This window comes from Saccopteryx leptura, unplaced genomic scaffold, assembly GCF_036850995.1.
Source record: "Saccopteryx leptura isolate mSacLep1 unplaced genomic scaffold, mSacLep1_pri_phased_curated manual_scaffold_60, whole genome shotgun sequence".
In the NCBI taxonomy this organism is placed as follows: domain Eukaryota; kingdom Metazoa; phylum Chordata; class Mammalia; order Chiroptera; family Emballonuridae; genus Saccopteryx; species Saccopteryx leptura.
Genome location: NW_027095742.1, coordinates 79,133 through 92,087, shown reverse-complemented (window position 1 = coordinate 92,087; position 12,955 = coordinate 79,133). Strand labels below are relative to the sequence as shown.

Sequence of the window (12,955 nt, the reverse complement as noted above, 5' to 3'; positions counted from 1 at the left end):
TATCCTCTGTGGTGTCATGTCTATTGGCGTCTTTTACCTATATATTTATCGAGTAGTGTGTTCTTAGTATTGACCCCTGGGAGTTCTTGATATCTTCCGAGTCCTTTAGGAGACGTGCTTTGCAGACGATACCCTTCCCAGTGTGTGTGGGTTGGGCAGACAGGAGGGTGGGGTCTGCGGCCTGGGGGCAGGAAGTCTTCCCCCTGGGAAGCCCCACAGCCTCTGGGCTTGACCCTGTGACCTTGGCTTCCCAGGGAGCATCTGCTCACCCCGCTCACCTGCGCTCTGTCGCTAGAGTGGAACGGGCGCCTCCCGTCTCCAAAATGAAGTCACCTTAAACCCAATAGCAAACCAGGCCATTAAGAGTCTCGGAACCCAAATCATCTGGACTGTCGGGATGTTACAAGGTTCACGCTGAGGGTCACGGTCTCTGCTTTAGCCCACTGATTTTCTGCCCAGTCGTGTCGGAGTATAATTTTAGTCCACTTCATCGGAAGTTGCTCAGCGGAAGGTATTATCTGTGGTCCACGGGGTACGTTATATATAATCAAAGCCAGGGAAGCTGTCTTTGAGGTTTGCCCTGGAGGAGAAGAACCTACAATCTCAGGGTTCCGCCCAGATGCCGGGGCGCAGCCGGCGCTGCCCTGGTGGGTCTCGTGTCCACCGTTTCTCCCCCGGAGTCCCTGTAGAGCTGGGTCTGCACATTGTTGTGTGTCTTGGTGTGCAGGAAATGAATGCCTGTCTAAAACTCTCCTGGGGGTTTGTTTTTTATCAAGAGCAGCCTTTTATCCTTTGGAAAGGTGACCTTGGTTCAGACATTGTTTTGCCTGGCCTGGTGCTTGTATAAAGCAGACACTCAGTAAATACATGGCTCCTGCAGGAAGTGACTAGTTAAACGCATCTTGACCCCCCTCCCTTACCTTTCATTCTTGCGGCTCACCCTTGGCAACTGGCAGCTGACAGATTTCCAGAATGGTCCCTTTATCCCAGCCCTGTCGTGACTCAGACAGATTGCTGGCTGCCGGGAGGACATCCTGTGCTCAGACAGCAGCTCCTCCACGTTAGGCTCTCGGCTGGACGTGGAAACTGTCCAGACCCCGTGTGGCCAGAGCCACAGGAAATGACTCTCAAACTCCCCTCTCTGCTTTCAAGGTGAATTCTGCACGTCTGTGTATGATCACCGCGTGCAGCACGACTTTGGGTGAATTAGCATCCGACCGTTGCCGCGCTGGTGTGAGCAGAGTCCCCACAGGGGCTTCCGTTGTCCCCAGCGAGCGCTGCACACCTGAGGCTTAGTTGTGTGTCACGGCCCCTGTTCGTAGACTTACTGCATAGTATTCTTTTGGCGTCAACCACGTCTCCAGTGGCTGGGGCAGAACGGGCGCTCGATAAGTAAAATTGGGGGGAAAGGAAATGGGCTCTCCTTACGCTTTAATGTTTTTCCAATGTAAGGACTATGACGAAACGTGCTTTTTTTTTGTTGTCATTCTTCTTGACAGTTAAGAGGAAAAAAAGTTCCAAATCAGAGGGCAAGGGAACCGTATCTAAAGTCACGGGGAAAAAAATCACCAAGATCATGGGTTTGGGAAAGAAGAAGCCGTCCACCGACGAGCAGACGTCCTCCGCGGAGGAAGACGTGCCCACGTGCGGTAAGGCTGCGCCGACCCCCGCGAGCATGCGCGTCCCTCCCTGGGGGGCCGCGTCGCGCCCCGTTCACTTGGGCTTTTGGGAAGCAGGCTCGCAGGCATTGGAGCTGAAGACCTGTTTTTACCGCTTATTAATAATAGACGTTTCAGGGTTTGAGATGATCCTCAGGTTCTTTCAAGATGGAAAGCAACGTCTCTCTTTGATCCCAGGAGGGTCTCCTGAACCTTTAAGCGTTTTTAAACTGGAATGTGCGCAGGGGCTGCCGGCCGCGAGGGACGGGGTGTCAATGTGGCCAGGCACTTAAGGAATAGAGGTCAACTCTTTCCCTCGGCCGAAGTAATACAACCAGACTTCCCTAGGACGCTCCATGTCCCAAACTGAAGTCCCAACCCGGTCTGACCGACGGACCGCCTCCCGTAGCAGTGTCTCCTCCGCACGTGTTTTCTGAGCGGCCACCGCTGGTCAGGATGTGGCATGTGCGGCTGTGGCCGGGACGGACCGCTCTGACCGGCCAGTGCCTCCAGCCCGGGAGCGGTGATGGCGGAGCTGAACGCGCGGTCACTGCCTCTGCACGGCCGTGTTCCTCCCTGGGGCCTGTGGCGTGGGGTCTGGCCCCAGCGGGGCAGCTCCGTGCCCTGGCGCGCGGGCAAGGCGCCTGGGACGTGCACACGGGTGTTCTCCGGTGCTTCCCAGCCCCGATGATGGACGCTGTATCCGCTCAGCTGTGGTCAGGGCGCCGTGCACGCCTCCTCTGGGCCCCATCCCAGTGCTGTCTTGTCTGTGCTGTGGTGTGGCCAGTGCCCAAGCCTCTGTGTCATCCACACTCACAGAACACTGACCATGGGTGCGGTTGACAGTCCCTTCACACAAGTCAGGAGAGTAGGCTTTTGGCACGATTTGTTGCTCAGGGATATGCCCAACTTGGCCATTGCATAGTCCAGTAGCCTCCACTTAGATGTTCCTATGTTACAGTTTTGTTTTTGTTATTTTTTGTATTTTTCTGAAGTTGGAAACGGGGATGCAGTCAGACCCCCGCATGCGCCCGACCGGGATCCACCGGCATGCCCACCAGGGGGCGATGCTCTGCCCATCCAGGGCGTTGCTCTGTTGAGACCAGAGCCATTCTAGTGCCTGAGGCAGAGGCCATGGAGCCATCATCAGCACCCGGGCCAACTCTGCTCCAATGGAGCCTCGGCTGCGGGAGGGGAAGAGAGAGACAGAGAGGAAGGAGGGGGGGGGTGGAGAAGCAGATGGGCGCTTCTGTGTACCGTGACTGGGAATCGAACCCAGGACCTCCACATACTGGGCCGATGCTTGACCTTGGGTTTTTAAGTAGAGCTTTCCTTTTTTTTTTTTTTTTTTATAAATACACTTTTTTTTTTTTGTTTTTTTTTTTATTCATTTTAGAGAGGAGAGGGAGAGACAGACAGAGAGAGGAGAGACAGAGAGAGAGAAGGGGGGAGGAGCTGGAAGCATCAACTCCCATATGTGCCTTGACCAGGCAAGCCAGGGTTTCGAACCGGCGACCTCAGCATTTCCAGGTCGACGCTTTATCCACTGCGCCACCACAGGTCAGGCAAGCTTTCCTTTTTTAAAAGAACAAACGTATCAGAAGTGTGTCGTTTACAAACAGTGTCTGACAGAAGAAAATCATACTGTGTACAAGATAGTGGCTCTTTGTCTGCCGTCTTTAATGCTCAGGAGAACTTCCCGTGGGCTTTGCTGGCGGCCTTGAACCCGATTGGCACCTGACAGGGAAGGAGCTTCCTCCCTGAGGCTGTGCCTCTGTCCAGCCTCGCTCCTGCTCCCTGTGGTCCCCCCACCCGCATGTGCACAGCACGAGGAACTTTGGGTCCCAGGCACCGCCCGCCAGGCCTGTCCCTCGACTGTCTCTTATCAGACAGCAACGCACGTCCCACGCAGAAGTCTCAGCTCCATAAAACACACGTGCCCTTTGGTTGAGGGCATGTAGGGCCGACGTTACGTGTAGCCAGAAGGAAACCTAAACTCTCCGAGTGTTCACTTAGTAAACTCATTGAGCTGATACTTACACGGGGTATCTAAGCTCCGTGCTGGGCCCCGCCACGTGCCTGTGTGTTCCGGTGTTTTGTTTTGTTACGGCTTTCTGCCTTCATCGCACGTATCCATTGCTGATGAAGTGTATGAGACTCAGAACATGAAAGAAGCAAAAAGCATCCTCCACAGCCCTCTTGGAAAAGCCTTTCCAAAGCTGGGGATTGGAAAGCACGTATGTGTTCTGTGTGTGTGCCCTGTATGTGCGCCCCGTGTGTGTGCCCCATGTGTGCATCCTGTGTGTGCGCCCCATGTGTTCTATGTGTGCGCCCTGTGTGTGTGTCCCGTGTGTGTGCCCCGTGTATGCGCCCCGTGTGTGTGCCCCGTGTATGCCCCGTGTGTGTGCCCCGTGTGTGCGCCCCGTGTGTGCGCCCCGTGTGTGCCCTGTGTGCGCCCTGTGTATGTGTCCTGTGTGTGTCCTGTGTTTGTGCCCTGTGTGTGCACGGTGTGCCCATGTGCGCATTGTGAGCGTGACATGAAGGGTCCTTCCTTTCCTGCCTTTCTGACCTGCACTTTTTATGCTATTTAACTCACTTCCTAAATCTTGAAGGAAAGGGGGAAGAAATTTACTCACATTGGAGTGGTCAGAAGCCACAGCCACCCAGGTGGAAGCCTCCATCCAGCGGTGGCCACGGAGGATGAGGTCACCGAGGACATCTTGGCCTCCGATAGGGACCTCATGTCAAGGCCGTTCCCTCATCTACTGGAATACCTCCAGTGCCGGGAGCCTGCCCCCCAAGGCCTCCTCCTTCTTGGGAGCTTTCCTTGTGAGATGGTTTTCTCATGTGAACCGAAGTCTGCCTTCCTCCGGCTATTGCTCTGCTTGTGTTCTTTGCTGCTGCACAGACGAGTCTAGACCCTTCTCTGGGTGTCTCTTCAGCTGTTTGAAGATGGCCATCATGTCCTCACTTCCAGACACCAAAGGCCTAGTGACCGCTGACATTCTCTGGGTGCACTCCGGTCCCCACAGAAGCGTTAACCGTCTGGGGACCGGTTCTTGGCACATGCTGCACACCACGTTCAACAAGGGTCTTCTGGGAAGGGCCTCTTCCGTCTCGCGAAGGCCCAGGGCTTGTTTGGAATCAGCCACGTGGCTGTTCCGGCACCTAAACAGTGCCCGTCACCGTCCCGGGTTCTGTAAGGAGATGCAGCGTGGGTGCGCGGCCGCCGTCTCCCGGGAGCTGAGCGCTGGGCGCCGTGTCGTTGCAGGCCACCTGAACGTGCTGTCCAACAACCGCTGGCGGGAGCGCTGGTGCCGGGTCAAGGACAACAAGCTCGTTCTGCACAAGGACAGGACCGACCTGAAGACCCACATCGTCTCCATCCCTCTCCGCGGCTGCGAGGTGATCCCGGGGCTGGACTCCAAACACCCCCTGACCTTCCGCCTGCTTCGCAACGGCCAGGAGGTGGCTGTGCTGGAGGTAGGTCGACCCCCGTCTAGGACCCGCCCCCCGCCTGTCCCCAGGCCCTGCACCCTGCAGGCCGACGGGGCTTGTGTTTCTATTCACGTCCTTTCCTCTCTTTTCCCCTCTGGTTTGCCTCTGCTTTTCCTCTTCTGCGGCCTCCCCTTTCTGAGGGGACTGTGCCCATTTCTGGTGAGTCACGCGAATCAGACTCATCTGCCGAATTACCACCTGGTTTCATTTCCTCTCTGTGCGTGTTTGCGTGGAAATTCAGTCCAGTTCTGCAGCATGGACTGCTTGCTTCAAGAGGCCAGAAAACCAGTGGTAGAGCGTCGGCCTGGTGTGCGGAAGTCCCGGGTTCGATTCCCGGCCAAGGCACACAGGAGAGGCGCTCATCTGCTTCTCCACCCTTCCCCCTCTCCTTCCTCTCTGTCTCTCCTCCCCTCCCGCAGCCAAGGCTCCATTGGAGCAAAGATGGCCCGGGCGCTGGGGATGGCTCCTTGGCCTCTGCCCCAGGTGCTAGAATGGCTCTGGTCGCGACAGAGTGACGCCCCGGATGGGCAGAGCATTGCCCCCTGGTGGGCGTGCCGGGTGGATCCCGGTCAGGCGCATGTGGGAGTCTGTCTGACTGCCTCCCTGTTTCCGGCTTCAGAAAAATACAAAAAAAAAAAAAAAAAGCCAGAAAACAACGTGCTTTAATATTTCCAGTAGAACAACCCCCCCCCCCGCCCCCACATGGTCTTCCTGGAGGCCCCGTGTCCCTGACCCGCCCCCACATGGTCTTCCTGGAGGCCCTGTGTCCCTGACCCGCCCCCACATGGTCTTCCTGGAGGCCCTGTGTCCCTGACCTGCCCCCCCCCCACATGGTCTTCCTGGAGGCCCCGTGTCCCTGACCCCCCCCCCCACATGGTCTTCCTGGAGGCCCTGTGTCCCTGACCCGCCCCCCCCCCCCCACATGGTCTTCCTGGAGGCCCCGTGTTCCTGACCCGCCCCCACATGGTCTTCCTGGAGGCCCCGTGTCCCTGACCCGCCCCCCCCCACATGGTCTTCCTGGAGGCCCCGTGTCCCTGACCCGCCCCCACATGGTCTTCCTGGAGGCCCCGTGTCCCTGACCCCCCCCCCACATGGTCTTCCTGGAGGCCCTGTGTCCCTGACCCGCCCCCCCCCCCACATGGTCTTCCTGGAGGCCCCGTGTTCCTGACCCGCCCCCACATGGTCTTCCTGGAGGCCCTGTGTCCCTGACCTGCCCCCACATGGTCTTCCTGGAGGCCCTGTGTCCCTGACCTGCCCCCACATGGTCTTCCTGGAGGCCCTGTGTCCCTGACCTGCCCCCACATGGTCTTCCTGGAGGCCCTGTGTCCCTGACCCGCCCCCCCCACATGGTCTTCCTGGAGGCCCCGTGTCCCTGACCCGCCCCCCCCACATGGTCTTCCTGGAGGCCCCGTGTCCCTGACCTGCCCCCACATGGTCTTCCTGAAGGCCCCGTGTCCCTGACCTGCCCCCACATGGTCTTCCTGGAGGCCCCGTGTCCCTGACCTGCCCCCCCCACATGGTCTTCCTGGAGGCACCGTGTCACTGACCCGCCCCCACAGGTGCAGTCCGCACTGTGGACCAGGGACCTGGGCTGTTCGGGGAGCCCAGTGGTGCGGGCACGGTATTTTTGGCTGCCTTTCCAGAACATGTTCACTGAAGCGGAAACAGGCAATTAAAATGAATTTCTCAGCAACCTACATAAAACTTTCATTATTGGAAGTTTTCATTTTTATTTTTCATCTGTCTTTTTTTACCTAATATTAAGTCAGGCCTTTCCCCCCCTTCGAGATGCAGAGGTGGGCACGCAGACACGTGTGTCCCTGTCTGCACGGGTGTCAGAGCGCTGCGTCTCCATGGCACCGCAGATGTGTGTGCCGTGCGGCCCACAGCCTGAGGGTCGGGGGGCGGTGGAGATGTTCCCACGGGTCAGAGGTGGGACTGGGTTCTAACTGACTGCCGTGATGCTGGTCGGCGGGGGACACAGCCTGGCTGTGACCGAGAGGAAGGGGACCCAGACGGGCAGCCTCCGAGGTCTTGACAGGAGAAAGGAGTTTGTTTCAGAGACCATTTCTGTGGAAACTACTCTTTGGGGGGACAGAGACGATGGACAGAACAGGTCTTCCTTCCCCAGGGCCCAGGGCCAGCCGGGGGGACAGCAGGTCCCGTGGTCTGACTCTGCAGCATGGGGTCCCTCAGAAAGAAGGCCAGGCCTGGGGTGTCCCAGTCCCAGTGCGGCCACAGACTGGGATCACAGCCTGGTCTTCCTTCCCTCTGGGCTTCCCTGTTTGTCTGTGCGGGGTCAGATGTCTGTGGCTGACTCCTGCAGGGGGCGGGGGGCAGTGGGAGGGAGCTGAGAGTGTAAACGGGGGGCTGTGTCCTCGCTGTAACACCGTGCGGGGGGTCTGAGAGCGGCCCGAGGACAGGACAGGGCGCAGGAATGGGCGCGTTGGTGCCGTGGGACAGGGAGATGTCATGCCTGTTGTCTGAGAGAGCAGGAGGGCAGGATGGCAGGAGGGCTTGCCGAGGAGCCCCGCGCCGCCCAGCGCTGGGCACAGCAGACGCGGCCCTGGCTCAGACCCTCCTGTTCCATCACCGCCCCCCGCCCAGCCCTGAGGTCAGACAGACATGACCAGGGACCACACACATCCCATGTTAGCAGAGCTCTGAGAGTGGTTTCGTGGTTATTTTGTCTTTGACATTCAGTTAAGTTACACATGTGATAGCTTAATGTCTGCTAAATAATGTAAACATTATTCACACGTTTGATTAATCAAATATATATAGACATTTCGTATACCATTCTAATGGTAATATAATTGATTTTCTAAATCATGTAACAAGAATGACTTAAAGATTTAATGAACTCAATGTTAAGTGTGTATTTCAGACTTGCAAATTAAGAAGGCAGTCACATTAATTTCCATGTCCTACAATATAGTGCCTTCCACTCAGGTAACTGGAAGGCACTTAGGACCTTGGGGTCTCATTAACCTGGGCCGGTCATTAGATAACCCCCAGCTTCCAGGCCTGGTGTGGACGCAGCGGCGGTCCCACAACTCAGACAGGTCCGCTGCCTCTCCTGATCTGTGGACCCTGTGCTGACACACTTACGAACGTGTTAAAAGTCTTTATTGTTAATTAAATCAAGTGCCCCTTTCTCCACTTCACCGCGACAGGCCTCTTCTTCTGAGGACATGGGCCGGTGGATCGGGATCTTGCTGGCGGAGACGGGGTCCTCGACTGACCCTGGGGCTCTGCACTACGACTACATAGATGTGGAGATGTCCGCGAACGTCATTCAGACGGCCAAGCAAACCTTCTGGTGAGACCCCGCGCCTCTGGTGAGACCGGGCATTGCCGTTTACCTTCTGACTTTTTACTTTTTCTGTGAGTGTATAGCCTCTGGGGACAAACAGCTAAAGGCTCTGTCTTTTGTATTAATCCAGATGTTGGTGAAGTATTTGTTGCTTTACAGTCTCTGTGTTGTCTGTTAGAATAGGGTTGGCAAACTTTTTCTGTAAAAGGCAAGATAGTAAATATTTCTGCCTTTGTGGGCCAAATTTTCCCATTGTAACCACTCAGCTCTGTGGTTGCAGCCACAGATGATATATCAGCAAATGGCACGACTGGGTTTTAATAAAACTTTATTTGTAGATACAAATAGTAGGCCGGACGGTGCCTGTGGCCTGTACTTTGCTGACCCCTGTGTGAGGGGAAGAGTGGTATGAATCAGAAATGATTCTGCATATTGTTGTAGTGAGGATTGAATTTTCTCTTTTCCTTCCTTCCTTCCTTCCTTCCTTTCTTCCTTTCCTTTCCTTTCCTTTCCTTTCCTTTCCTTTCCTTTCCTTTCCTTTCTTTTCTTTCTTTTCTTTCTCTCTTATGAGAGGCGGAGGCAGAGAGACAGATTCCTGCATGTGCCCTGACCAGGTTCTACCCGACAAGCCCCCTGTGGGGCGATGCTCTGTCCATCTGGGGCCTTTGCTCCATTGCTTAGCAACCAAGCCATTTTAGTGTCTGAGGTGAGCCCATGGTGTCTTCCTCAGCCCTGGGGCCAACTTACTCTAATGAGCCTTGGCTGTGGGAGAGGGGGGAGGGGGCAGTGGTAGAGAAACAGATGGTCACTTCTCCTGTGTGCCCTAACCGGGTGTTGAACCTGGGACATCCATACGCCAGGCCGATGCTCTACCACTGAGCAAACCGGCCAGGGCCAGGACTGAGTTTTCAAAGCCATCAATCACCTACTTTTAAAATCCAAATTGTGATATTTTTCCCCCCAAAAAGGTTGTCAAATTCAAAAGCATTCTTTGAACCATGATTTTTTTAACTTTTTTTTTTTTCTTACAGAGACAGAGAAAGAGTCAGAGGGATAGATAGGGACAGATAGGAACGGAGAGAGATGAGAAGCATCAATTATTAGTTTTTCATTGCAACACCTTAGTTGTTCATTGATTGATTTCTCATATGTGCCTTGACTGTGGGGCTACAGCAGACCGAGTAACTCCTTGCTCGAGCCAGCAACCTTGGGTTCAAGCTGGTGAGCTTTTTGCTCAAACCAGATGAGCCTGTGCTCAAGCTGGTGACCTCGGGGTCTCGAACCTGGGTCCTCCATATCCCAGTCCAATGCTCTATCCACTGCGCCACCGCCTGGTCAGGCTTTTGTAACGTATTGATGACAAAGATAACGATAGCTACAGTTCTCGGAGCATGGTCCACAGACTCGGAGCACGTGGGATGCTTGCAGGCAGTCCGCTCCGTGTTCCCAGTGGCAGTGAGGAGCTGTCCCCTCTCTGCTGTGGCACCGCCGGTGTCCGTGGGGCAGGCGCAGGGCGCCGCACACCTGGAGTTGCAGGCAGTGCCGGATTCATGGCGGCGTCCTTGTGGAAGCTCTGGAGTCATGACCTTCCCTGTAAAGTCGTAGAATGAACCCTTATGTAGTGCTTGGCCAGGATATTCTGGGGCTAGGTAAAGAGGCCCCCGGCCCAGAGTGGGGGTCAGGCTGCTGTGGGACCCCTGGGGCAAGTAGCCTAGATGGAATGAATCAGTCTGGGACAGCTTTGCCAGGACATCTCTCCAGGGCCCCAAGACTGTGGGACAAGGGCAAGGTCTCTTCCAGCCATGGCGCCCCATGTTTGTGCCATCTCAGCCTCCTGTCCCCGAGTCAGAGCACCCGCTGTGGTCTCTTTCACGCGGGTGAGCTTCTGTCCTCCCTCCTGGTCCCCACTCCATCCTGGCCTCTGCCCACCAGTGTGAGTGCTGGGTGCAATGCCAACAGGCAGAAGCACACACCACGCATGGCACAGTCCCTGCTGTGAGGGACTCCGTCCACCAGGGGACGACACGTGACAGGGTGCGTTTCCGTGCTCCCTGGGCAGTGTTCAGGCCCGGGGAGGGGGGGAGGGACCCGGCGGGGTTTTCATTCGTGCCCGTGACGGCCTTTCACAGACAAAACGTGGATACACTGCCTTGCTCCCAGTGTCCTCCAATGAGACATTCAAATGGGAAAGCCTTAAATATATACTGATCCAGCAGCAGTCTGACATTGCAGAACTCTCAGCTGTTTAAACTTTTCTGTCCTCATTGTACTTTTTTCTTTTTTCTACATATGCCTTTATGTATTCTAAATGCAGAATGATCGTACACCTGTTTTATCAGGAAGAAGCAAGGAGGAGCTACTTTATGGGGGAGAGAGGACTGTGTTGAGGGCGAGCTGGCCGTGCACATTGTGTTCTGCCAGCAGAGGGCAGGAGTGCACCCCGAAAGCCTTCCTGTCACGCTGGGGGGGGGGGGGCACCAGGCCTAGACCCCGTGCTCTCACCCTCTTCTGAGTCAAGCAGCAGGGCAGCTTTGTCAGAAAGCCTGTCCGAGAGGCCGTCTCACTCCCCTCAGTTCCACCCACTTTTCTCATCCACTCCCCTTTTTATTCATCTTGTTACCATAGAAATGTAAGGTCCCACAAGGAAATAAAATTGGAAAACAAAACCTTTTTTAGAAATTCCAGACTGTTGCCTGACCAGGTGGTGGCGCAGTGGATGGAGTGTCAGCCAGGGTCTCAAGAGACCTGGTTCAAAACCCCGAGGTGCTGGCTTGAGTGTGGGCTCATCTGGCTTGAGCCCGGGGTCCCTAGCTTGAGCATGGGATGATAGATATGACGCCATGGTCACTGGCCTGAGCCCAAAGATTGCTGGCTTGAAGCCCAAGGTCACTGGGTTGAGCCTAAGGTCGCTGGCTCAAGCAAGGGGTCACCTGGTCTGCTGTAGCCCCCCAGTCAAGGCACATATGAGAAAGCAATCAGTGAACAACTAAGGAGCTGCAACGAAGAATTGATGCTTCTCATCTCTCTCCCTTCCTGTCTGCCCCTATCTGTCCCTCTCTCTAAGTCTCTCTCTGTCTCTGTCACAAAAGCAAAACAAAACAGAAGCCCAGACTGTAGTTGGCTCGACCGGGAGGAAATGCTGCCCAGGTTATTTTCCCCCCGCTGTGGGTGTTTTACAGCAATCGTGGCTTCACGAGTCAGCCCTCCCGTGTTGTCTCACGTGGGTTCTCTTGAGCCCCTTCCTCAGGCCCCTGTCCTAACCCTGAGACGTGGGTGCTCTTCTGGGGGTGACGGGCAGGCGTGGTGACCAGCGCCGGGCAGGGAAGAAACAGGGAGGACAGGGAGGCGGAGGGTGCGATTCTGAGGGTCCTCGGCGAGGGCTCTTCCGGAAGCATGGGGCTCTGGGAGAGGGTCGCCGGGTGGAGGGGACGAGGCCCTGGGCAGGAGCCCGTGCTGAGAGGTGGCCGTCAGGGAGCCTGGCTGGGGCTACCCGGGGCCCAGAGGTCACACTCAGCCGCCCGGGCTGCCGCAGTGCCTTGGACATGCTCTGAGCAGAGGAGGCCGTGGTCTTGGAGGGCGCTCAGGTGGCCCCGCAGTGGGGGGCAGAGGGCAAGGGGAGCGGTCAGAGCTGGTGGCACTGAGTAGCCACGGAGGACTCGAGCTGAGGGGTCACATGCTTCCCCAGAACAGGCCAGACAGCAGCTAGTTCTGTCTCTGGCTTAGATGACAGGGTCACGAGACGGGCACAGGTGGCACCTATATGAAGGACCAAGGCTGGATTCTGGTAGAACTTTATTTACAAAAGCAGGCAGTGCTCAGGGGCCAGTGATAGAAGTGGTGTCCCCGGCACTGCTTCCTGTGTCCAGCTTGTGTTGTGAGCAGCCTGTGTCCCGGTCATGCAGGGTGGTGCTACCTGCTCTGCAGGGGAGGTGTGGGGCCCAGTGGCTGCAGCACCTCCCGGCTCTGAGACCCCGGCCCGACCCCCACAGCCTCTGACACGTCCCCGAGCACCCGGTCTGTGCTCGTGCCGCACGGCTGATCAGTGTGGGACTCGCCTCACGCCCTGTCTTGCAGCTTCATGAACAGGCGCGGCATCTCCACCAACCCGTATCTCGGGGGCACCCCCAACGGCTACGCCCACCCCAGCGGGACGGCGCTGCACTACGATGACGTGCCCTGCGTCAACGGCTCGGTGAGTGAGCGTGCCCTGGGCAAGCGTGGTATGCTCGCCGTCGTCTGGTGTGGGGGATCCCCGGTTTCCGTCCACGTGGGGTGAAACCCCACCTGTCTCTCCTGTCCTTGTGTCTCACTGCTCATTCTAATCTGCTTTCAAACACGCGGGGCGTTTAGCACCGCACCAGTTTCTCATTCGTAGTCAGCATCAGCGTCCTCACACATTCTGCACACCCGAATACCGACTTGGGGGAGCAAGTTAGGGTGTATAACTTGGATAAGTCAAATGTGATACAGTATGAGTTCTCAG

At 56.4% G+C, this 12,955-nt stretch overlaps 1 protein-coding gene across 4 annotated transcripts in view; it reads left to right on the top strand.

The window, feature by feature from the left end:
- The window catches only part of AFAP1 (actin filament associated protein 1), a 126,491-nt gene that overhangs the window by 90,480 nt on the left and 23,056 nt on the right, over positions 1–12,955 (top strand). For all 4 annotated transcript variants that reach the window (XM_066358126.1, XM_066358128.1, XM_066358125.1 and 1 more), the window contains 4 exons: positions 1,500–1,649; positions 4,930–5,141; positions 8,333–8,478; positions 12,547–12,664. In XM_066358126.1, the coding sequence (XP_066214223.1) occupies positions 1,500–1,649; positions 4,930–5,141; positions 8,333–8,478; positions 12,547–12,664 (626 nt within the window). The remainder of the gene's footprint in view (positions 1–1,499; positions 1,650–4,929; positions 5,142–8,332; positions 8,479–12,546; positions 12,665–12,955) is intronic.